The 27,683-nt window shown below is 42.1% G+C and overlaps 1 protein-coding gene across 2 annotated transcripts in view; it reads left to right on the forward strand.

The window, feature by feature from the left end:
* Positions 1-27,683, forward strand: part of SLC9A1 (solute carrier family 9 member A1) — a 246,355-nt gene that overhangs the window by 110,075 nt on the left and 108,597 nt on the right. For both annotated transcript variants that reach the window (XM_075335896.1, XM_075335897.1), the window contains exon 6: positions 461-550. In XM_075335896.1, the coding sequence (XP_075192011.1) occupies positions 461-550 (90 nt within the window). The remainder of the gene's footprint in view (positions 1-460; positions 551-27,683) is intronic.

Here is a 27,683-nt window from a genome sequence, read left to right on the forward strand (position 1 = left end):
TCTGAAGATCTATTTATTTATGCTAGTGTATACAGGAACAGTTAAGCAGGAATCTCTAATATGCACCTAGAACTGCTCATGATTCTGGGTGCATATTGCACCCGACAGGTTCTCTTTTAAACAACTGTAAAAATCTGTAAAACTAAACCACAATAGATAGCTTAAAAACAGATGCAAATCATTTTGAGGATTTTGTCACAAATCACAATTACTATTTGAAAGGTAATCCAGCCCAAAATACAACTAGGTGGAAATGCAATGATGAATTGAGCCCCATGTGTTTGCCTACAATCTTAGTGTTTTTCCCGGTGCATGTTGGCTTTCGCATTACAACTGGACTATTTGTTGACAATTCATTTTAGGAATCTGCAAATGGGAGAATCCTGGTTATTTTCATATAATTTTTTTTATTTGCAAGCTTTCAAAGTACTTACTGAAATGCTACTTCTGTTTCATATAGGGAATGACAATTCGACCTTTGGTGGAACTTTTGGCTGTAAAAAAGAAGCAGGAGACCAAGCGATCAATAAATGAAGAGATCCATACTCAGGTAAATGACACAAAGGCACTGCTTTATGTATCCTAATGATGTTCTTGGTCTGTCTTAGTAGAGGAGAGCCCGTTTGGGGTTTACTTATTTTGTTGATATGATTTAATAGGGTATTTTGGAAAGGCATTGTCATTAGTGATGGGCGAACCCCCCGATGATCGGGAGACTCGCCTGAGCTTTTTGTAAAGTTCGAGTTCAGGACCAGAGATGACGTGAACTTGTGTCCGAACCCCAAGCTTGGACTTTGCAGTTATGGGATGGGGCGGGGGTGGGGCTGTAAAATAAAGAATATAGTTAATAATAAACATTGTCATTATATTTACCGTTCACGCGACGCGTCCTGCGGACCCCTATCTCCTGGCCGCTTCTGCTTCCAGATCCGATCATTAACCTCTGGAGGTATTCACTGCACTGCTCGTCACTCGACACTCTTCGGCTTTTTTCAGCAGTGTTCGCGGTGATGTTGGGGTCCACTCAAGTCCATGGCGTAGCCATGGACTCGATTGATCTTTGACTGTCAGTGTCAGCCTGCTTATCTCTTTGTAGAGGTCTCTAAATGTTCTTTTTTTTTTTTTGTTGTACTTCTAATAAAACAAATTGTGCTTTTGTTTTGTTTTTTTTTGTTTTTTTTTACTGATTATGAGAAATTCATGGTGACCATGTCTAATTTGAAGTGACACCATGAATTTCGGACTTAGTTACAGCTGAGAATTCAAAGCTGGTATTAGTCCCTTTATTACCCAGCATGCCACTGCCATCAGGGCTGTTGGACGAGCCGGGTAAAGCGCCTGAAAATGGTGCTAAGAAACAATGCGCGATTTCCAGGGGCGGCTGCGGTTTTTAGCATAGGAGGCCCAGAATGCTTGACCCTTACCACGCTGAGAATCTCAGCCTTCAGCTGCCTGATTTTACCTGACTTGTGATCAAAATACGGAGGGAGCCCTCACATTTTTAAAATATTTTGTTAAATGATTAAAAAAAAAAAAAAAAAATTAATGGGCTTCCCTGTATTTTGATTGCCAGCCAAGGTAAAGCCAGGCAGATGGGGATGGCAGCCCGTAGCCGTCCGCTTTATCTGCGCTGAAAATCAAAAATACTGCGGAGCGCTACATAAGTATTTTTACACTACTATATATTGTGTGTATATGTATGTATGTGTGATAATTATTTTTTTTATATAGAACATACATACATACATACATACATACATACATACATACATACATACATACATACACACACAATATATAGTAGTGTATTAGCCGTGCTGAGCACACGTTCGGATATAACACTTACCGGAGGGCAGGCCAGCACCTCCAAGGCATAAAGGGCAAGCTCGGGCCAGGTGTCCACTTTTGAGACCCAGAAGTTAAAAGGGGCAGACCCATTAGATTGCACATCAAGATGCTGTCCCTTCTTCTATAAGCTTTATGGCTGTGTGCAGTACGAATACCAATACAAATGTATGCGCTGGTTTCAGGTTATTCCAACAGGCAATCACAGATTGACATGACATGACAGTACTGTAAAAATAAATAAATCATTAAAAAATGACAGCGCTCCGCAGTATTTTTGATTCTCAGTGCAGATAAAGCGGACAACTACGGGCTGCCACCCCATCTGCCTGGCTTTACCTTGGCTGGCAATCAAAATTCAGAGAAGCCCAATATTTCTTTTACTTAAATATTTAAAAAAATAAATAATTGCATGTGCTCCCGCCATAATTTGATTGCCAACCAGGTAAAACCAGGCAGCGGGTGCTAGAATCCTCAGTGCAGGGTGGTCCAAGCTGTGTGGGCCTCCCCCGCTCCAGAAATATGGCGCATTCATAGAAGCGCTACTTTATGGCGCTCTACCTGGCTCGTCCAGCGACCCTGAGGGAGGTGGCACGCTGGGTAATAATGGGGTTAGAACCAGCTTTGTAGTATCAGCTGGTACTAAGCCCGAAATTCATGGTGTCATTCATGGCCATTATGAATTTCTAGTAAACAGTAAAAAAAAACAAAAAAAAAACAACTTTTATTAGAAATACAAAAAAAAAAAACATTGAGACTCCATCTTTATTATAAAAAAAAAATCCTTAGTCCGACGTAGTCCACAGGGAAGGCAATGTCAGCTCTGCTTCATCGCTCTCTACAGACAAGTGTCTATACAGCGCAAGAAGCAGGCTGAGGGTATGGTTCCTTTTGCGTTTTGCACGGGTGAGTGCAATCCAACAAAACATTGGATTGCTCTCACTCTAGTACAAAACTATAGGGCAGTGTCCATCTGCGATTGATTTCTCATGCCATAGCGGCATGCGGAATGAATTGCAGCATGCTGCGTTTGGCAGCGAGTCTCTGCTCACACCCCCCCATACAACGCTATGGGAGTGTGTGAAACATCGCACTGCACTCGCATGTAATCTGAGTGCAGTGCGATATATGCAGAGACAGGCAGTGGAGGAGATGGGGGGAGAAAGTGCTCCCTCACTCTTCTCCGCACCTGTGATGCGATCATAAGATCGCATGATTCTCGGCTGACACTCGCAGGAGAGGGTCATTAGCAGATCGCTGTGCGCAATTGGAACCATACCCGGACAGGGATAGTCAAAGTTCAATCGAGTCCATGGGTAAACCATGGACTCGGGTGAACCCTGACATCACCGCAAAACACAGCTGAAATAAGCTTAAAACTGCCGAGTAACAAGCAGAGCAGTGAATACCACCGAAAGTTAATGATCGGACCCAGAAGCCGAAGCGGCCGGGAGATGGCGTGTCTGCAGGACGAGTTGCGGGACCGGTACCGTATTTTTCGAACTATGACGCACCGGACCATAAGACACACCCTGGTTTTAGAGGAGGAAAATAGGAAAATAAAATTTTAAGCAAAAAATTTGGTCATGACACACTGTTATGGGGCGAGGATCTGCTGCTGACACGGTTATGGGGGTAATGTCCCCAAATTCTCTACTAAGGTGCCCCATCCTGGTAATGATACTCCTGCCTTGTTTATGAGCCTCCTGCCTTGTGTATATCTATGTCCGCCATCCTGGTATAGCCTCCATCCTGCTAAATACTGCCATCTTGGTATAGCCCCCATCCTGCTATATACCCCTATCCTGGCATATGGCCGCATCCTGCTATATACCCCCCATCCTGGCATATGGCTGAATCCTGCTATATACCCCATCCTGCTCATATACCCCCATCCTGCTATATACCCCATCCTGGCATATGGCCGCATCATTGATATATACCCCATCCTGGTGTATGGCCTCATCCTGCTATATACACCCCATCCTGGAGTATGGCCTTATCCTGCTATATACCCCCGTCCTGGTGTATGGGCCTCATTGTGTGGCACACAAAAAAATAGACATTCATACTCCCCTTTCGTTGCTCCACACAGCATCGCTCCTCCTCCCGTCTGTGCCAGCAGCAGCGCCGCTGACCTGTGTGGAGCTGGCCACGATCCCTGCAGCATTGCGATGTCCTCCTGTCTGTGCCGGCCGCGGCTGTGTGTGGACACGTGCACACAGTGATGACATCATTGCTGTGTGCACCGCTAGTCATCCACACACAGCCGCGTAAGGCAGACAGGAGGACAAACGATGCTGCAGGGATCGTGGCCGGTGAGTATACTTATTCACTGCACACGACGACGACGGCGGCGGCGACGACGACGACGACGATGATGAAAAATACGGTAAGTCTAATCATAATGTTTTTTAATAATGTGCTTTTTTTTATTTTAAATACAACTCCTGGATCCGAACTGTAACACGACTTGTGCACGAACACTGTGTTCTGTACAGGTCCAGAACTTTACAGTTTGGGTTCGCCCGTCCCTAGTTGTCATGCCTGGGATGTCTGTTGCCAAAGCTGTGCTTTAAATTTAACAAATAAGGTTATCTATCGAAGGAAAACATGTAAAGTCACGCTATATACCACTTCTTGCTTTTTTGCTTTGCGTGTATATATGTATGCATGTGTGTGTGTGTATGGATGGATATATGTATAATAGATATATTATACCTACATACATACACACACCCACCCACACACACACATTATATAATATAATGTGTGTGTATGGATATATATATATATGTGTGTGTGTGTGTGTGTGTGTGTATATATGTGTAATATATATATATATATATATATATATATATATATATATATATATGTATAATTATAATTTCGGACTATAAGACGCACCCTGGTTTTAGAGGAGGAAAATGGGAAAATAAAATTTTAAGCAAAAAATGTGGTTATGGCACACTGTTATGGGGCGAGGATCTGCTGCTGACACTGTTATGGGGGTAATGTCCCCAAATTCTCTACTAAGGTGCCGCATCCTGGTAATGATCCTCCTGCCTTGTATATACAGTATATGTCCGTCATCCTACTATATACCGTCATCCTGCCATATGGCCGCATCCTGCTATATACTACCATACGGCCGCATCCTGCTATATAACCCATCATGGCATATGGCCCCATCCTGCTATATACCCCCATCCTGCTCATAATATATCCCCATCCTGCTCATAATATACCCCCATCCTGCTCATAATATACCCCCATCCTGCTCATAATATACCCCCATCCTGCTCATCATATACCCCCATCCTGCTCATAATATACCCCCATCCTGCTCATAATATACCCCCATCCTGCTCATAATATACCCCCATCCTGCTCATAATATACCCCCATCCTGCTCATAATATACCCCCATCCTGCTCATAATATACCCCCATCCTGCTCATAATATACCCCCATCCTGCTCATGATATACCCCCATCCTGCTCATGATATACCCCCATCCTGCTCATGATATACCCCCATCCTGCTCATGATATGCCCCCATCCTGCTGATATGCCCCCATCCTGCTGATATGCCCCCATCCTGCTGATATGCCCCCATCCTGCTGATATGACCCCATCCTGCTGATATGACCCCATCCTGCTGATATGACCCCATCCTGCTGATATGACCCCATCCTGCTCATATGACCCCATCCTGCTCATAATATACCCCCATCCTGGTGTATGGCCGCATCCTGTGGCACATAAAAAAAATAAACGTTCATCCTCACCTCACCTTACCTCACTCCCTGCAGCATCGCTCGTCCTCCCGTCTGTGTTAGCGGCAGCGCCGCTGAGTGCAGCCGTCCCCTTTACCCTGCTGCATCGTGATCTTCTCCTGTGTCTGTGCTGGCGGCTGCGTGTGGACACGTGCGCACAGCGATGATGTCATCGCTGTGCGCGCCGCTAGTCTCCACCCAGCCGCCGGCACAGACACAGGAGATGATCGCGATGCAGCAGGGTCACGGGGACGGCTCCACTCAGCGGCGCTGCCACTGACACAGACGGGAGGACGAGCGATGCTGCAGGGGAACGGTGAGTACTGTACACTGATTCACTGCTCCCCGCGCTGATGATTATGCGCGGGGAGCAGTGAATACAGCCGCACATGATCACTCCAGGCTGTAGTTGCCAGGGGTGATCATGCGGGCCGGCTGTTTATCATCCCGCCCACCTGTCTGTGCTGGCTTCAGCACTGAGGGATGATGTGCAGGGGATGGGCGTGCATATTAAATGAGCGGGTCCACGTGGTCACGGCAGGCTGCTACAGCCTGCTCGTGTCACCGATGACCCGCTCCACCGCAGCACCCACATTCCCCGCAGCCACATTCAGACCATAAGACGCACCCCCCACTCCCCCAACATTTGGGCGGGGGAAAAGTGCTCCTTATGGTCCGAAAAATACGGTGTGTGTGTGTATATGTGTATAATATATATGTGTGTGTGTATGTATATATGTGTGTGTATGTATATATGTGTGTGTGTGTGTGTATGTATATATGTGTATATATATATATATGTATGTGTGTATATATATATATATATATATATATATATAATATTATTATTATTATTATTATTATTTATTACGCCATTTATTCCATGGCGCTTTACAAGTGAAAGAGGGTATACGTACAAGAATCATTAACAGTACAAAACAGACTGGTATAGGAGGAGAGAGGACCCTGCCCGCGAGGGTTCACAGTCTACAGGGAATGGGTGATGATACAATAGGTGAGGACAGAGCTGGTTGCGCAGTGGTCTACTGGACTGAGGGTTATTGTAGGTTGTAGGCTTGTTGGAAGAGGTGGGTCTTGAGGTTCCTCTTGAAGCTTTCCACGGTAGGTGAGAGTCTGATGTGCTGAGGTAGAGCATTCCAGAGTATGGGGGATGCACGGGAGAAATCTTGTACGCGATTGTGGGAAGAGGAGATAAGAGAGGAGCAGAGAAGGAGATCTTGTGAGGATCTGAGGTTGCGTGCAGGTAGGTACCGGGAGACTAGGTCACAGATGTAGGGGTGAGACAGGTTGTGCATGGCTTTGTATGTCATTGTTAGTGTTTTGAACTGGAGTCGTTGGGTGATGGGAAGCCAGTGAAGGGATTGGCAGAGTGGCGAGGCTGGGGAGTAGCGAGGGGAGAGGTGGATTAGGCGGGCCGCAGAGTTTAGGATAGATTGGAGGGGTGCAACAGTGTTGGAAGGGAGGCCAGAGAGCAGGAGGTTGCAGTAGTCAAGGCGGGAGATGATGAGGGCATGCACTAATGTTTTTGCTGATTCTTGGTTAAGGAAAGCACGGATCCAGGAGATATTTTTGAGTTGTAATCGGCATGAGTTGAAGAGGGCTTGGATATGTGTGGCTTGAAGGATAGAGCAGAGTCGAGGGTTACTCCAAGGCAACGTGATTGTGTGACTGGGGAGAGTGAGCAACCATCTAGTTTGATGGAAAGGCTTGTTGGAGGAGATGAGCGAGGAGGGGGAAAGACAATGAACTCTGTTTTGTCCATGTTAAGTTTTAGGAATCGCGCAGATAAAAAGGATGAAATAGCAGACAGACATTGCGGGATTTTGGTTAGTAGAGACGTAATGTCAGGTCCAGAGAGGTAGATCTGTGTGTCATCGGAATAGAGATGATACTGGAAGCCGTGGGACTCTATGAGCTGTCCCAGGCCAAAGGTGTAGATGGAGAACAGCAGGGGTCCAAGAACTGAGCCTTGGGGGACACCGACAGATAGGGGGCGAGATGAGGAAGTGGTGTGATAATGGGAAACGCTGAAAGTTCGGTCAGTTAGGTATGAAGAAATCCAAGATAGGGCCAAGTCTGTGATGCCCAGAGATGAGAGAATCTGTAGTAGGAGAGAGTGGTCTACTGTGTCGAAGGCAGAGGACAGGTCCAGTAGGAGGAGGATAGAGTAGTGTCGCTTGGCTTTGGCGGTTAGTAGGTCATTAGTTAGGGCAGTTTCAGTGGAATGATGCGGTCAGTAGCCAGATTGTAGCTGGTCAAAGAGGGAGCAGGATGAGAGGTATGTGGACAGTTCAAGATGGACATGCTGTTCTAGTAGTTTTAAGGCATAGGGGAGAAGGGATATGGGGCGATAGTTTGACACACAGGATGGGTTAAGGGAGGGCTTTTTGAGGATGGGTGTAATAGAGGCATGTTTAAAGCATGAAGGGAATTCACCAGTTGTTAGTGATCGGTTGAAGAGATGAGTTAGGGCTGGGATGAGGACTGCGGTGATGTTGGGGATGAGGTGGGATGGGAGTGGGTCCAGTGCACAGGTTGTTAGATGTGATCTTGAGAGTAGAGTGGAAAGATTGTTTTCTGTCATGGCGGAGAAGCTGGATTTGGAGGAAGAAGGCTGAGTAGTTGTGGGAAGTGGCTGTAGTGATTGTGGGCCAAAGCTTGCTCTGATGTTGTCAATCTTCTGCTTGAAAAAAGAGGCAAAGTCTTCAGCTGAGAGGAGAGGAGAGGGCGTGTTTTGCTATGTTTTGCTAATATTTTTAGCACTAAGGTTCAGATACGGCTTTAAAGAAGGCAAATAAGTAATTTTATTATAAATGTTAATATGAAATACAAACTTAAAGGAAAAGTATGATATTGCGTACACTTTTGTATAATCAACATACAAAGGTTAAGTACAGTTAAATACTTACAATCACCAAGGAGTTTTGGACATCATCTGTCTGGAGCTACAGTCAGAGAAGCATGACATAGACAGAGGACTCCTGGACATCACTGCCCGGACGTCTCACGGTGCAGCAAACACGAGCTTCTGTCTGTGCTATGCTTCAGCTAATCTTATAGAGGTTTGAACAATATTACAAGCCTTAAAGTTAATGTGTTGTAGTCTTATTGATCCATGCCCTTTGATGGCCAGTCATTGGGCATAGATGAATCAGAGATACACCACACATCAGACAATGGGGTAATAAACCCACAGACATTCAAATCTCCCAAGAATACACATCAGGTATTTGAGCTAGGTAAATGGATATATTGTCTGTCTGTGTATATAGCAAACACACATAAAACATCAGATTGTTGAACTAAATAAATCATAGTTTCTATTTCAATGGATAGCAAACACACAAAACCATCAGATATTTGATGAAAGTAAATCATAAGGTTTCTGTTACAATGGTATATTGTCTCTGTATATTCAAGACAAACACACAGAAATCCTTAAGTATATACAAGATTTTGTAACCATGTACACTTTGTCTGTCTGATTAATCAATATGTTATAGTTTAACATAATGTATAGACTCAAAAAATAGTCATTTTTATATTTGCAATACATTCCACCCTTGGCTATTTTGAGCCATAGATTATTTATACAAGATACCATATCCTAAGGGCATGGTTTTAGCAGATGATTGACATAAGGAAAGTGTACACTGTATACAACAACACAAAGCAATGCATGCACAAATTATAGCAAATATTACTCCTAATATATAACGAATATATCCAAAAAATCAGGTAACTAAGAAAATACCCATTCCCACCATCTACCATCATCTTGTGTAATGTAATTAATCTAGTATAAATGTATCTCTACTTGTGGTATTTATAAATTTAGCCACCAAACAAGAGAATCGGCCTATTGCTTTAGCAGCATATGACGCTACTGTGAGTGTTCCTACAATTATTATAGATAATCCTTGTATCTATGATTTGTTAACAATTTTACATCTTGTGTATAGAGGTCACTATATTGTTAATCTCATATTATTTCCTGCCCTCATACGTTTGCATTTTTTATTTGTATGAGAGCCACAAATTATAGCAATCTCTTTATAGCCTGTCTGATTCTGTATTTTTTAATTGTTGACATCTGCCTATTTTGCTTTGACAAGTCCTCTGATAGATCAGCTCATGTAACACTTTGAGTCCTTAGGGCAATCATCTCTTCTGTTAGAGAATGTTCCCCAGTGCAGTTCATATAGGCACAATACAGATTGGAGGTGAAGTTTTGGGTCACATCTTCTTCTTCTAGTTCTTATTCTGTTTGGTTTTCAATAAGGCCACATTTTCCATGGTTGGTCTCTGTTTTCAGTCTGAAGGTTGCTTGGCTTCTGACGGAAGTAGATCCATGCCCATGGTGGCGCCAATGATGCAACATTTCCAGATTTTGATCTAAAGCAGGGGTCTCAAACTCAGCTGGGTGCATGGGCCGCATATAGAAAAAAAAAATGAGGGGGGCCGCATTATTTGCAGGACAAAGTGAACATTTTTAATGAATCCATGTTTTTTTTTCTATACATCTTGGATCACTTTTGTAACCATTTTTCGCTTGTTTATTATAACAAACGTGCACTTTTTTTTGTTAAGTTTATATACAGAAAAGCATTTTCAATATAAATAAAAAAAATGCTTTAAGATTTTTTTTTTTTTTTTTACATTTTATCACCTTCTTGTAATTGTTTTACAATTTAGCAGCATCATATAGTAATCTTAGCCAAAATCTTGTAGTAATGTGCCCATGCTGCAGTAATGTCCCCATCCGTGTGCCCTGTAGTAAGGTGCTCATCCTTGTGGTATTGTGCCCAGTAGTATCTGCCCATCCTTGTATGTGCCCAGTAGTATAGTGCCCATCCTTGTGCCCTGTAGTATTGTGCCCAGTAATATTGTTCCAATCCTTGTAGTATTGTGCCCATCCTTGTAGTATTGTGCTCATCCTTGTAGTATTGTGCTCTGTAGTATTCTGCCAATTCCCGTAGTATTGTGGCCATCCCTGTAGTATTGTGGCCATCCCTGTAGTATTGTGGCCATCCCTGTAGTATTGTGGCCATCCCTGTAGTATTGTGGCCATCCCTGTAGTATTGTGGCCATCCCTGTAGTATTCTGCCCATCCTTGTAGTATTGTGGCCATCCCTGTAGTATTCTGCCCATCCTTGTAGTATTGTGGCCATCCCTGTAGTATTCTGCCCATCCTTGTAGTATTGTGGCCATCCCTGTAGTATTCTGCCCATTTTTTAGTAATACGCAAACAAAAAAAAAATTCTCCTCACCTTTCCTCCGTTCCCTGTGTGCCCACGATCAGTACTTGCAGAGTTTTGGATGCAGCATGCTTCAGCTGCGTCCAAAACCCTGCTATGTATGGTAAAAGCACAGTGGGCATGGGATTTCTAAAAACCCCATGCCCACTGTGCGTGTACGGCCCGCAGTGAAAACGGAACTGCGGTGTGGCTTCCAGAGGCCGCAGCATGTGAATTTATGCTGCGGAGTCGGAAGCGTCCTTCCTAGGCAGAGCACAGCGAGGAGACCGCAGCGGCCCGAACCCCTGATCACGGGCACGGGCAGCTGCGGTCTCCTAAGGAGGAGACTTGCGGCCCCGCCGATCAGGACGCGCTGTGTCCAGCACGCAGCGGGTCCTGATCTTGAGCACGTACCTTACCTGCTTGTTGTGGCCCGTGATGATCGCGGCTCTATGCTGAGGGTCGGCGCCGGCAGGAACTTCACTGCATTTGAATCCATTTGCGGTGCAGCGCAGAGGAGCTGTGTCTGGACCAATGGCTGCTGCCTGTCAATCAGATGCAAGGAAGTGACGTCGCTGTATGACGTCACCTCCTTGCATCTGATTGGCAGACAGCAGCAGCAACTGGGATAGAACTGACAGCTCCTTGCGCGGCACCGCAGATGGATTCAAATGCAGTAAAGTTCCTGCCGGCGCCGACCCTCAGCATAGAGCCGCGATTGTCACGGGGTCTGCGGGCCGCAACAAACAGCCTCAGGGGTCACATGCGGCCCGCGGGCCGCGTGTTTGAGACCCCTGATCTAGAGGGACAAAAATACACATATTACTCATCTGTCAGTTGGGATGAATTCCCACTTTTCTTGTTTCATAACTGTCAGCACATTGTCTGCTCCTTGAGCAATGACTTCAGCAGGTTCTGGAATACCTTTTGTCACTCAATTGTTTCACCCACATTTTTGCACAATCATTGATAGGATGTGAAGATCCAAATCATTTATCTTCTCTGCAGAACTGAAGGAGCCCTCCCTCTGACTATCTACATTTTAGAAATAGACAGTACCATCAACTGAGCTATTCTATCTCACTTCTGTATTAACATGTCACTGTCTCCACTATTCATTAGAATTAACTTAATTAATAATCCTGATCTATCCCTTCTCTCATTACCTGAGTTCAGTTTAAGGCCAAATCTGACCTTTGGACTATGAGACCATCATACTGAGATGGCATTTACAAACCTATTGTGGTCCTGATTGAACATACACATAAAACAAACAACAACCATTAGGTAAATACAGAATCAGACAGGCTATAAAGAGATTGCTATTTTTTGTGGCTCTCATACAAATAAAAAAATGCAAACGTATGAGGGCAGGAAATAATATGAGATTAACAATATAGTGACCTCTATACACAAGATGTAAAATTGTTAACGAAATCATAGATACAAGGATTATCTATAATAATTGTAGGAACACTCACAGTAGCGGCATATGCTGCTAAAGCAATAGGCCGATTCTCTTGTTTGGTGGCTAAATTTATAAATACCACAAGTAGAGATACATTTATACTAGATTAATTACATTACACAAGATGATGGTAGATGGTGGGAATGGGTATTTTCTTAGTTACCTGATTTTTTTTGATATATTCGTTATATATTAGGAGTAATATTTGCTATAATTTGTGCATGCATTGCTTTGTGTTGTTGTATACAGTGTACACTTTCCTTATGTCAATCATCTGCTAAAACCATGCCCTTAGGATATGGTACCTTGTATAAATAATCTATGGCTCAAAATAGCCAAGGGTGGAATGTATTGCAAATATAAAAATGGCTATTTTTTGAGTCTATACATTATGTTAAACTATAACATATTGATTAATCAGACAGACAAAGTGTACATGGTTACAAAATCTTGTATATACTTAAGGATTTCTGTGTGTTTGTCTTGAATATACAGAGACAAAATACCATTGTAACAGAAACCTTATGATTTACTTACATCAAATATCTGATGGTTTTGTGTGTTTGCTATCCATTGAAATAGAAACTATGATTTATTTAGTTCAACAATCTGATGTTTTATGTGTGTTTGCTATATACACAGACAGACAATATATCCATTTACCTAGCTCAAATACCTGATGTGTATTCTTGGGAGATTTGAATGTCTGTGGGTTTATTACCCCATTAAAAAATTGAAAAAAATCCAGCACTCAAAGCATTCAACTGAAATTGTTTTATATTTTATTCATTGATCTGTGTAATTATTAAAGACGTTTCGGTCATCCGACCTTCATCAGTTTACACAGAAAGGGTTCTGTAGAAATATATGAAAAAGCTGGTCCAGCTTTTTCATATATTTCTACAGAACCCTTTCTGTGTAAACTGATGAAGGTCGGATGACCGAAACGTCTTTAATAATTACACAGATCAATGAATAAAATATAAAACAATTTCAGTTGAATGCTTTGAGTGCTGGATTTTTTTCAATTTTTTGATCTGGGGTGGGACCCTATCCAAGCACCAGCGATTATAGAAGGAGTGCCACATTTCTATATTTTATTACCCCATTGTCTGATGTGTGGTGTATCTCTGATTCATCTATGCCCAATGACTGGCCATCAAAGGGCATGGATCAATAAGACTACAACACATTAACTTTAAGGCTTGTAATATTGTTCAAGCCTCTATAAGATCAGCTGAAGTATAGCATAGACAGAAGCTCGTGTTTGCTGCACCGTGAGACGTCCGGGCAGTGATGTCCAGGAGTCCTCTGTCTATGTCATGCTTCTCTGACTGTAGCTCCAGACAGATGATGTCCAAAACTCCTTGGTGATTGTAAGTATTTAACTGTACTTAACCTTTGTATGTTGATTATACAAAAGTGTACGCAATATCATACTTTTCCGTTAAGTTTGTATTTCATATTAACCTTTATAATAAAATTACTTATTTGCCTTCTTTAAAGCCGTAGCTGAACCTTAGTGCTAAAAATATTAGCAAAACATAGCAAAACATTAGATATTTGATGTAAGTAAATCATAAGGTTTCTGTTACAATGGTATATTGTCTGTCTGTATATTCAAGACAAACACACAGAAATCCTTAAGTATATACAAGATTTTGTAACCATGTACATTTTGTCTGTCTGATTAATCAATATGTTATAGTTTAACATAATGTATAGACTCAAAAAAATAGCCATTTTTATATTTGCAATACAGGGCAGTGGTGCTGGAGGACGGAGGAGAGAATTGAAAGTGTTCAATAGCTGTTTAGGGTTGTGAGAGAGAGGATATGAGGGATGAGAAGTAGGTTTGTTTTGCAGCAGTGAGTGTGGACTTGAAAGTGGTCAGCGACTCTTTATATGCAATGAAGTGCTCGGTGGAATGAGACCTTTTCCATCTGCGCTCAGCAATTCTGGAAGCCCGTCTTAGTTCTTTAGTCTGCCTCGTATATATATAATATATTTAGTATACATTTCATATACCAGAACTATAGAGAAAACAAATGAAAGACCTGGATTAACATCCAAAAATTATACACTGATCTAAAAGTTGCTGGGCAAAATTTACACTAAATGAATGAGGTTCCTAATTTAACTCCTTCCCGAATTTTAACGTGCCTGTACTGTGCCTGCACAATCGCTTAAGCGATAGCCGAGCTCTAGCTGTCACAGCTAGGAGTGGGAGGTGATTCCTTCTCCCACCCAATCGGCACTCTGTGACATAATTGTGGGCTGCTGATTTGTTGTCATGGCAATTTGAGATAAAATGATGACCTTAAGGTATGCCAGCTACAGTGGTCTGTTCGACCACGCCAGGAGCATGGTCTAAAGCAGACCTGGGCAAGGGGCAGCCTGCGGGCCACATCCGGCCCGCCTACTCTCTGTGACCGGCCTGCCTGGCTCAGGGCGTCCTTGCTGGCGGGTCACTGATGAGGGCAATCTTACCTGTTGTCCGGAGCTCCAGGCTCCGGGAGGCGCGTGGTCAGATTGCCCTAATCACACGCTGCGTGCCGGGTAGGAAACAGAGGACAGATTCTGCAGCTCCGCACAGTCAGTGCAGGCAGCGGAACGCAGGAATCTCTCCTCTGTTCCCTGCGGCAGCTTTCTCTGTGACACACGCGCGCCCTGATATAGTCAGTACGGTGCGCGTGTGTCATTTAAAAAGTTCCCGCCCGGCAGGAGAAGAAGCTGCAGCGGCGAGGGCCGTATGGAGAGAAGCAGCGGCTCCTAGGAATACAGCATCGGCGCAGCCTGAGTATGTGAAAGAGAAGCAGCTCAGCGGGGGTCACGTACGGAGGTGCCTGAAGAGAGGTGAGTGGTTACTAGTAACCTGCGGGGACAATGGGGGGGGGGTGTTAACTGTTGACAAATATTTGGGGTGTAGTGGTTTATTATATGGGAATGTAGTTTTACAGGTGTGGTATATGGGGGGGTGTAGTGGTGTACTATATAGTGGTGTAGTATAATACAGGTGTATATAGGGGTGTAGTATAATACAGGTGTATATATAGGGGTGTAGTGGTGTAGTATAATACAGGTGTATATAGGGGTGTAGTGCTGTAGTATAATACAGGTGTAGTATATAGGGGTGTAGTATAATACAGGTGTATATAGGGGTGTAGTGGTGTAGTATAATACAAGTGTAGTATATAGGGGTGTAGTGATGTAGGTTATCACAGGTGTAGCATATAGTGATGTAGTGGTGTAGTTTATTACAGGTGTAGTATATAGTGATGTAGTATATTACAGGTGTATATAGGGATGTAGTGATGTAGTATATAGTGGTATAGTATATAGAGGTGTAGTTTATTACAGGTGTAGTGTATAGGGATGTATATCACAGGTGTATGTGGCGGTTGTAGTGATGTAGTATATGGGGATTGTGTGTGTATGTATACATTGTGTGTATGTATACATTGTGGGTATGTGTATATATATTATATAAACACACAGTATATATGCGTGTGTGTGTGTGTATATAATATATATATATATTAGAACCGAGTTAATTATGTGTGTGTGTGTGTGTGTATATAATAATATAAATATATATATATATATATATATATATATATATGTATGTATGTATGTATGTATGTATGTATGTATATATGTGTGTGTGTGTGTATGTGTGTATATATATATATATATATATATATATATATATATATAATATATAATAATATATAATAATATTAGAACCGAGTTAATTATATTAGTCCGGCCCTCTAAAACCATCCCAACTTCTCATGCGGCCCCATGGGTAAATTAATTTCCCACCCCTGGTCTAAAGTGTTCAGTGTCACGTTGACAGTGTAATGCATTGCAATGCATGTTCCTTGCAATGCATTACACTGGTGATCAGAATAATAAAAGTTAAAGTCCCATAGGGGGACTAAGTTAAAGAAACAAAATTAATTGTATAAAGAAATTGATCCTAAAATAACCAAAAACTGAGAAAAAAAAGTGTACCAATAAATACGTATAATTATGCGAAAACAAAAAATGCACAAGTATTTGGTATTGCTGCTTCCAGAACTACTCAGTCCATAAAACTGTTACACTAGTTATCCCCTTCAGTGAGTACCATGAAAAAAATACAAATCGTGGCAAAAAACTATGCTTTTTAATCATACTGCAAAAAAAGTGAAATAAAAAGCGACCGCTTATCCCACAAAAAACAAGCTGCTACACCGCTCATTGAGGGGAAAATAAAAAAAGTTAACTCTCAGAATATAGCAATGCAAAAAGTTATTTTTTCTATAACATTGTTTTTTGTGTGTAAAAGAAGCAAAACAAAAAAAAAATTAAAACTGTGGTATTGATGTAATCAGACTGACCTGAAGAAAAAAAGCGGTCTTCTTAATTTTTTATTTTTGAGAGTTGTAGTTTTTAAAATAGCATTCCATAAAGTGACACTGGTCAGAATTGTAAAATTTGGACCTTATCAGGAAGGTGGAAACAGGCTTGGTGGAGAAGTGGTTAACATTCTGATCAGACTGTATGAAGCCCACTATCCATGTCACTGTAATTTTCTCAGTGAAAAGATTCAATGCTGTGCACAAACCACGCTCACACCTAAAGTGCCTCATAGCACCCATGCTGTGATGCAGAGTCCCCATGATTCCAGGTCACACCACTGCACAAGTTCGGCACCACAGCAACAATCTTACTCAGTATGGGGCTCCATGCAAGATCTTTCCTTGTGGGTTAAGGATGATTCTGAGAAAGGTCAGGAATCGGCCCAGAACTTCCCAGGAGGACTTTGTCAATGACCTGAAGAAACCTGACTAAACAATGTGAAAGATTACGGTTAGGAACGTACTATGCCGTCATGGATTAAAATCCTGCAGGGCACGCAAAGGTCCCCCTGCTCATGCTAGCACATGTCCAGGGCCGATTGAAGTTTGCCAATGACCTTCTGGATAATGCAGAGGAGACATGAGAGAAAGTCATGTGGTTAGATGAGACCATATTAGAACTATTTGGTATCTACTCCATTCGCTGTGTTTGGAGCAAGAAGGATGAGTACAACCCCAAGAACACTGTCCCAACTTTGAAGCATGGAGGTGGAAACATCATACTTTGGGGGTGCTTTTTGCAAAGGAGAGAGTGACTACTCTACCATATTGAATGATGGGGTCTTGTGTTTGTGAGATTTTGGCCAACAACCTCCTTACCCCTCCGTAAGAGCGTTACATAGTTACTAATGTTGAAAAAAGACCTAGGTCCATCTAGTTCAATCTTCCTCCACCAGTTCTACATTTGGTCACTAAGTCATTTATAACCAACAATGTTGTGTGTACTGAAGAAATCATCCAGCCCTTTTTTGAAAGCTGTTATAGTATCTGCCATTACTACCTCTTGTGGTAGGGCATTCCACAATCTGACTGCTCTAACTGTAAAGAACCCTTTCCTATTTAGCTGTCGGAATCGCTTTTCTTCCACTCGCAGTGAATGCCCCCTGGTCCTTAGTATTGTCTTCGGAAAAAATAAGTCATGTGCCAGCCCTTTATATTGACCACACATGTATTTATACATACACATCAGATCTCCTCTGAGACGTCTTTTTTCTAAGCTAAATATATCTAACTTTTTCAACCTCTCATCATATAGGAGGCCTTCCATTCCTTGTAGTAGTCTAGTTGCCCGCCTTTGAACTGCCTCTAACTTCTGAATGTCCTTTTTAAAATGTGGAGCCTAAAACTGGTTCCCATATTCCAGATGTGGCCTTACAAGTGATTTATAGAGGGGTAACAATACGTTGGGATCACGGGATCTAATCTCTTTTTATACACCCTAGAATCTTCTTGTTTGCTTTTGCAGCTGCTGCTTGACATTGAGTGCTGCTGCTCAGCTTATTTGTAATGAGAATACCCAAGTCCTTCTCCTGTTCTGTAGTCCCGAGTTTACTTCCATTTAATGTATACGCAGTTATAGGATTACTCCGTCCTAGGTGCATTACTTTACATTTATCAACATTAAATCTCATTTGCCAAGTATCTGCCCATTCTGACATCTTATCCAGATCTTTTTGTAATATTATACTATCAGGGTCAGTTTTTAATATCCTACATAGTTTGGTGTCATCAGCAAAGACTGACACTTTACTATCAATCCCATCCACAAGGTCATTAATAAAGAGATTAAAAAGAATTGGCCCTAGCACAGATCCCTGCGGCACCCCACTGCTGACTATAGCCCATTTAGAGAATGTTCCATTTATGACTACTCTTTGTTTCCCATCTTTTAGCCAATTCCTTACCCAGTTGCATATAGTTTCCCCTAGTCCTTGCTTCTGGAACTTTAGTATAAGGCTATTATGTGGTACAGTATCAAATGCCTTTACAAAGTCCAAATAAATCACATCAGTTGCATTACCAATATCCAGGTTTGCACTTACCCCCTCATAGAACCCAAACAGGTTGGTTAGACACGACTTATCTTTCATGAATCCATGCTGTCTGTCAGTTATTATATTATTTTCTGCAACATATTTTTGCATGTCATCCCTTAAAATGCCCTCAAAAACTTTGCATACTACTGATGTCAGGCTTACTGGACGGTAGTTGCCTGGATCTACCCTCTTACCTTTCTTAAATATCGGTACCACATCAGCAATCCTCCAATCCTGAGGCACCAACCCTGTTACAAGCGAGTCTAAAAAGATAAGATACAGCGGTCTGTCAATTACGGAGCTCAATTCCCTTAATATTCGTGGATGAATGCCATCTGGCCCTGGGGATTTGTCAATGTTTAATTTACTCAGACGTAGGCGTACTTCTTCTTCTTGTGTTAAATTAATTATATCAGGTGGTGAACTTTGATTTTGAAGTTGGGTCATGGCTGGGTCTTCCATCATGACAATGATCCGAAACATACAGCCACGACAACTAAGGAGTGGCTCTGTAAGAAGCATTTCAAGGCCCGATAGTGGGGTAGCAAGTCTCCAGACCTGAACCCAATAGAAAATCTTTGGAAGGAGCTGAAACTCAATGTTGCCTAGCGACATCCTCGAAACCTGAAAGATTTGAAAAAGATCTGTATGGAGGAGTGAGCCAAAATTCCTGCTGCAGTGTGTGCAAACTTGGTCAAGAACCACAGGAAACCTCTGTAATTGTGAACAAAGAATTCTGTACTAAATATTAAATTCTGGTTTTCTATTGTATCAAATACTTGTTTCATGCAATAAAATGCAAATTAATTACTTAAATATCATACAATATTTATTTAAATTAATTATTTAAATATCATATTTTCTGGATTTTGTTTTTTATTCTGTCTGTCACATTTGAAGTATACATACGATTAAAATTACAGAACTCTACATTCTTTGTAAATGGGAATACTTGCAAAGTCTGCAATGTCTCAAATAGTTTTCCACTTTGTGTGTGTGTGTGTGTGTTAGTGTTAATATAAAATCACAACTGAGTATATCCCTCACATTTGTTTTCATAGGACAACACTGAAGATATGACACTTTATACAATTTTTAAGCAAGCTGTATATAGCTTGTGTAACAGTGTCAATTTGGTGTGTCCTTTAAATAACTCAACACACAGACAGTAATGTCTAAACAACTGGCAAAAAGTGAGTACACCCTGTGCCCAAAGTGTCAATATTTTGTGTGGCCACCATTATTTTCAAACACTGCTTTAACTCTATTGTGCATGGCATTCTCTAGAGCTTCACATCAGTTACTGGAGTCCTCTACCACTCCACCAAGATGATATAGCAGAGCTTGTGGATGTTACAGACCTTGTGCTCCTCCTTCCATTTGAGGATACCCCACAAATCCTCAATAGGTTTTAGGCCTGGAGACATGCTTGGCCAGTTAAGCACCTTTTATCCTTCGTTTCTTTAGCAAGGCACTGGCTGTCCTGGAGGTGTGATTGGGGCTATGTTGGAATACTGCCCTGTGACCCAGTTTCCGAACGGAGGGGCTCATGCTCTGCTTCAGTATGTCACAGTACATGTTGGCATTCATGATTCCTTCGATCTGTAGCTCCCCATAGCTGGCAGCCCCAAACCATGACACTCACACCACCATACTTGACTGTAGTCAAGACACGCTTGTCTTTGCACTCTTCACCTGGTTGCTGCCACACACTTGAAAACATCTGAACCAAATAAGGGTATCTTGGTCTCATCATACCACAGGAGATGTTTTCAGTAATCTTTCCTGTGCATCATCTTTAGAATAGGCTTCCATTTGGAACGACAGCCATGCAGACTAATTTTATGCAGTGTGCGGCTTACGGTCTGACCCCCCCCCCATCCCTTGAACCCCTGCAACGATACTGGCAGCACTCATACATCTTTCTTGAAAAGACAACCTCTGGATATGACGCTGATCATATGCACTCAACTTCTTAAGTCAACCATGGCAAGGCCTGTTCTGTCCAACGTGTTGCAGCACAGTTTCAGGTTGTTATCAGCACTCTTCGTATTGCCTAGGCCAGGGGTCTCAAACTCGGCTGGGTGTATGGGCCGCACAGAGGGAAAACAAATAATTTGGGGGACTCATTCTTTGCAAGACAAAGTGACATTTTTATTGGTACCATATATTATATTATATTATATTTATATTATTTTTTTTTTTTCTTACACACCTTTTGGATCACTGGTTTTGACCATTTTTCACTTGTTTATTATAACAAACTTGCAGGCTCTTTGTTTAAATATAAAAAAACAAACATTTTTGATGGTAAAAAAAAAGTCATGCCTTATTTTGAATTTTTTTTTTTTTTGTTTTACATTTTATCCCTTTCTTGTAACTAATAGTGTTACAATTAGCACCATATAGTAATTTTGGCCAACATCTTTTAATAATGTGCCCCATCCTTCTCCACATCCTACAGTAATGTGCCCATCCTTGTCCCCATCTTGTAATAATGTGCCCGTCCTTGTCCCCATCCTATAGTAATGTCCCCATCCTATAGTAATGTGCCCATCCTGTAGTAATGTTTGCATCCTTGTCCCCATCTTATAGTAATGTTCCCCATCCTTGTCCCCTTGTAGTAATGTCCCTATCCTGTAGTACTGTGCCCATCCTATAGTAATGTCCCCATCCTATAGTAATGTGCCCATCTTTGTCCCCATTCTATAGTAATGCCCCCATCCTATAGTAATGTCCCCAGCCTTATCCCCATCCTATAGTAATGTTCCCCATTCTTGTCCCCTTGTTGTAATGTCCCTATCCTGTAGTACTGTGCCCATCCTAGTCCCCATCCTATAGTAATGTCCCCATTTTGTAGTAATGTGTCCATCTTTGTCCCCATCCTGTAGTAATATGCCCATCCTTGTCCCCATCCAATAGTAAGGTGCCCATCCTATAGTATTGTGCCCACCTTGTCCACATCTTATAGTAATGTCCCCATCCTTGTCCCTATCCTATAGTAATGTCCCCATCCTTGTCCCTATCCTATAGTAATGTCCCCATCCTTGTCCCCATCCTATAGTAATGTCCCCATCCTATAGTAATGTCCCCATCCTATAGTAATGTCCCCATCCTTGTCCCCATCCTATAGTAATGTGCTCACCTTGTCCCCATCCTACACTATGGGCAGAATTATTAGGAAAGTTGTATTTTAGAGGATTGTTGTATTATTGATCTACAACCATGTTCACACTATGTTTTTGGAAGTTGGAGTGTTTTTTTCTTTTTAGATTTGGCTATCTTAGGAGGATATCTGTTTGTGCAGGTAATGATTACTGTGCAGAATTATTAGACAACTTAATAAAATCCAAATATATTCCCATCTCACTTGTTTATTTTCACCAGGTAAACCAATATAACTGCACACAATTTAGAAATAAATATTTCTGACATGAAAAAAAAAAACCCCAAAAAATTAGTGACCAATATAGCCACCTTTTCTTTATGATGACACTCAACAGCCTACCATCCATAGATTCTGTCAGTTGCTTGATCTGTTTACGATCAACATTGCGTGCAGCAGCCACCACAGCCTCCCAGACACTGTTCCGAGAGGTGTACTTTTTTCCCTCCCAATAGATCTCGCATTTTATGCAGGACTACAGGTTATCTATGGGGTTCCGATCAGGTGAACAAGGGAGCCATGTCATTATTTTTCCATCTTTTAGACCTTTACTAGCCAGCCATGCTGTGGAGTATTTGGATGCATGTGATGGAGCATTGTCCTGCATGAAAATCATGTTTTTCTTGAACGATACCGACTTCTTCCTGTACCACTACTTGAAGACGTTGTCTTCCAGAAACTGGCAGTAGGTCTGGGAGTTGAGCTTCACTCCAACCTCAACCCGAAAAGGTACCATAAGTTCATCTTTGATGATACCAGCCCATACCAGTACGCCACCTCCACCTTGCTGGCGTCTGAGTCCGAGCGGAGCTCTCCGCCTTTTACTGATCCAGCCTCTGGCCCATCAAGAGTCACTCTCATTTCATCCGTCCATAAAACCTTTGAAAAATGAGTCTTAAGATATTTCTTGGCCCAGTCTTGACGTTTTATGTTTCTTGTTCAAAGGTGTTCGTGTTTCAGCCTTCCTTACCTTGGCCATGTCCCTGAGTATGGCACACCTTGTGCTTTTTGATACTCCAGTAATGTTGCAGCTCTGAAATATGGCCAAACTGGTGGCAAATGGTATCTTGGCAGCTTCACACTTGATTTTCCTCAATTCATGGGTAGTTATTTTGTGCCTTTTTTTGCCCAACACGCTTCTTGCGACCCTGTTCACTATTTGCCATGAAATGCTTGATTATTCGGTGAACACGCTTCAAAAGTTTGGCAATGTCAAGACTGCTGCATCTCTCTGTAAGACATCTCACAATTTTGGACTTTTCAGAGCCCGTCAAATCTCTCTTCTGACCCATTTTGCCAAAGGAAAGGAAGTTGATTAATAATTAAGCACACCTTATATAGGGTGTTGATGTGATTACACCACACCCCTCCTCATTACAGAGATGCACATCACCTGATTTACTTAATTGATAGATGGCTCTCAAGCCTATACAGCTTGGAGTAGGACAACATGTATAAAAAGTATCATGTGATCAAAATACTAATTTGCCTAATAATTCTGCACACAGTGTACACAGTGTATAATACTGTCCCCAGCCATGTCCACATCCCATAATAATGTGCTCACCTTGTCCCTATCCTATAGTAATGTCCCCAGCCTTGTCCCCATCCTATAGTAATATCCCCAGCCTTGTCCCCATCCCATAGTAATGTGCCCATTTTGTCCCTATCCTATAGTAATGTGCCCACCTTGTCCCCATCCTAAAGTAATGTGCCCATCCTATAGTAATGTCCCCAACCTTGTCCCCATCCTATAGTAATATCCCCAGCCTTGTCCGCATCCTATAGTAATGTGCCCACCTTGTCCCCATCCTATAGTCATGTGCCCATCCTATAGTAATGGCCCATCCTGTAGTAATGTGTCCCATCAATGTCCCCTTTTACTAATCTGCCCATGCAGGTCCTCTTTTTGTAGTAATGTGCCCTTTCCTGGTCGTCTGCTTGTAGTTATGTACCATAATAGTCCCTTAATGTGCCGTTCTACACACACACACACACACACACACACACACACACAAATAAACCACCAAAAAAACCCGAAAAACATTCTGCTCACCTGTGCCCCGTTCTCTCAGCTGCCTCATCTCTGCTTCTTGCTGTCTGCAGACCCGTGCCCCCGTTGACTATCGTAGCCAGTGCAGGGGCAGTAGCCACTGTCAGAACTTTGTGAGATGATTGTTTTGCCGGTGCTGCGCGTACAGAGTCATGGTCTGTGCACAACGTTTCCAGTGCTGCTGTAGCCGTCCGCCAATCAGAGGTAAGCAGCTGAGGTCAGGCAGTTTCCATTGGAGGAATAATTGTGCACAGTGCGCTTGACTCTGAGCGCACAGCACCGGCAAAACATTCATCTGACATAAAGCGCAGACATTGGCCGCGGGCAGCCCCTGCACTTGCCGCGATAGTCAACAGGGGCACGGGCCTGGGGGCTGCACGACGCAGCCTGAGGGGCCGCGTGTTTGAGACCTCTGGCCTAGGCCATTTGTATGTAGAAGTGCAAAAAGCAAATGAATTAGAAGTACATAAGTAGAAAAACTAAAGAACAAACTCCTTAAAACTTTCAATTTTATTAATATATATTTAAAAGGGGGGAGGGAGTAAATCCCAACACCTATGTTTCAATACACAAAATTCAAAAATATGAGAATAATGCAAGGGGGCTAACCCTGTTATCACCCAATTTTCACCCCTTCCTTGCCGCAGAGGTTGTCACCCTATAGCCTGCGCAGTTGGCGCCCCTTCAGGCCCTGATAAGACCCTAGCAAGTCTCGTAGTGACAGTACCAACAAGGATTAAATAATCCAAAAGTGAACCAACAGTCAGATCTAATGTAGATAAGTATAAACTTCAACCAATGTGATTTAAATTGGGAAAAAAATTAGGGTACAGTAACCCAAAAAAAAAATTAACCACTAAGTTTTTTCAAGTAGTTCCAAAAGGAAAACCACCCGACTCGTTTCCCCTCATCTATCCGAGGTTCTTCAGGAGTGGATTGAAATGTTAGTTCAAAAAACACAAAAGGCACAATATTAGATGCTGGTAGTCCTATGTCACACTGGGAATCAGTGTGCCCTTCTGAAACCTGCACATCTACTATATGACCATATCTGGGCTGGAGGGTGATTATTCATGATATAGTCCTTATCCAAATCAGTAATACATATCAAAGTCTCAGTCTCAACGCGTTTTTCCCTACTTATATATAGGGTTCATCAGGAGACCATTACGGCTCAATCGCCACAACAGAATTTCTGCTGCACATGTAGCAGCACATGCCTCTCTGGGACGATGCCTATGATAAAAAAAACCTAATACTAATGAGTCACATGACACCGGGCAGGGAAAATCACTAATCAGTCACAATTTGGCCATTTTCACTTACGGGTGTACTCCCTTTGTTAACAGTGGTTTTAGACACTAATGGCTGTGTGAGTTATTTTGAGGGCACACTAAATTTACACTGTTAAACAAGATGTACACTGATTACATTATATTATATTAAATTGTCATATCTTCAGTGATGAAAATATATAATAGAATATTTTCAAAAATGAGGGTTGTATTCACTTTTGTGAAACTGTATGTGTGTAGATAGATGGAGAGATATATTTACAAAGTAAGTTCACCTCTCACATTTTTGTAAATATTTTATATTTTTTCATGGGATAACACTCATAAATAACTCAACTCACAGCTATTAATGTCTAAACCGCTGGCACCAAAAGTGAGTAGACCACTAAGTGAAAATGGCTAAATTGTGCCCAATTAGTAATTTTCCCTCGCCGATCTCATTTGACTCATTAGTTACAATGTCTTAGATATGAATGGGGACTAGGTGTCTTAAATTTAGTGCAATCGCTGACACACACTCTCATACCGGTCACTGAAAGTTCAGCATGGCACCTCATGTCAAAGAATTGATGGAGGATCTGAAAAAAAGAATAGTTGCTTTACATAAAGATGGCCTAGGTTTAGCAAGATAGGTTCCACTCAGAACAGGCCTCACCATGGTCGACCAAAGAAGTTGAGTGCACGTGCTCCTTGTCATATTCAGAGGTTGTCTTTTCAAAATAGACCAATAAGTGCTGCCAGCATTGCTGCATAGGTTAAAGGGTTGGTTTAGTCAGCCCATTGTTGCTTAGACCATATACCACAAACTGCATCAAATTCATCTGCTTGGCTGTCATCACAGAAGGAAGCCTCTTCTAAAGTTTATGCACAAGAAAGCCCGCAAACAGTTTGCTGAAGACAAGTAGACTAAGGACATTTGGTTCAGATGGTGTCAAGTATCTGTGACTGCAATCAGGTGAGGAGTACAAGTGTCTTGCCTACAGTCTAGGATGGTGATGGGAGAATTATGGTTTGCTGCTGCATGAGCGCTGTCAGCTGCGGGGAGCTACAGTTTGAGAGAGCCATGAATGTCAACATGTACAGTAACATACTAAAGCAGAGCATAATCCCATCCCTTCGGAAACTGGGCCACAGGGCAGTATTCCAACTTAACGACCCCAAATACACTTCCAATATGACCACTGCTTTGCTAACGAAACTGAGGGTAAAAGGGGCTGGACTGTCCATGCATGTCTCCAGACCTAAATCTTATTGAGAATCTGTGGGGCATCCTCAAATGGAAGGTCTCTAACATCCACCAGCTCCATGATGTTGTCATGAAGGAGTGGAAAAGGATTCCAGTAGCAACCTGTGAAGCTCGATTGAACTGCATGCCCAAGAGAGTTGACAGTTCTTGAAAAAAATTGTGGCCACCAAAATATGAGGCTTGGGCACAATTTGGCCATTTTCACTTAGGGGTGTGTTCACTTTTGAAAAGATATAATTAAATATTTACAAAAATCTGAGGGATGTACTAACTTTTGTGATATACTGTGTATATAGAAACACAGACAGTTGTATTATTTAGGAAGGTTGTTCAGTCATAAAAATGAACACTGCTTAAAATGATATAAACAAAAAAAGGAAGTCACACTGGTTCCATCACATCTTGTTCCCTTTCTGGTCAGTATACTTCCCTTCAGCTGATATTGTCTAATCATTTGACCACAGCAGCAATTACTTAGTTGGCATTTGGTCAGCTGCAGGCAGGTAAAAGTGGGTGACGGTACAAGCAGGGAATTGTAAAGGTGAGTTTGACTTGCTTTATTTTATAACCTACTAAGCTGCTGAGAGAACTTCTTTATGGCTGGATAACCCCTTAAGCATGCTGAGTCATGAGATGAATTGATTCATATCTGCCCTGCATGTGTTTTCTTCCACATTTCTTACAGTAATGTGTTGTGAAATAATCATGTGATACTTTGCTTGTTTTTATTGTTCACAAACATTGTGTAAGATCACTTTTTTTAGATTTAATTTTCACACAACTTTAAAGGGAATCTGTAAGCAGGTTTATGCTATATATTCTGAAGACCGCATGCTGCAAGAGTGAATGCACAGAATTCAATGATGCCTCTCTTATCAAGGTCCATGGTGTTTACTTGCAATGTTTGTTTTAGCACCAGGAGCTTATTGCTGTGACTAGCTGGCACATGGGCACCATCCCCTTCTGTAATTAGCAGCTCACGGTCTGTAGACATTGTATAGACAGTGCCTGCTCTGGGCGGGGACAGCTCTCTGAGCTGTGCTGCATTTCTAAACCTAAACACTTTGTCAAAATTGCTACACTCAGTAAACGAAGTGATACATTGATGGATTAATATTCCCTATATCATGC

Source organism: Anomaloglossus baeobatrachus, chromosome 2, assembly GCF_048569485.1.
Source record: "Anomaloglossus baeobatrachus isolate aAnoBae1 chromosome 2, aAnoBae1.hap1, whole genome shotgun sequence".
In the NCBI taxonomy this organism is placed as follows: Eukaryota; Metazoa; Chordata; class Amphibia; order Anura; family Aromobatidae; genus Anomaloglossus; species Anomaloglossus baeobatrachus.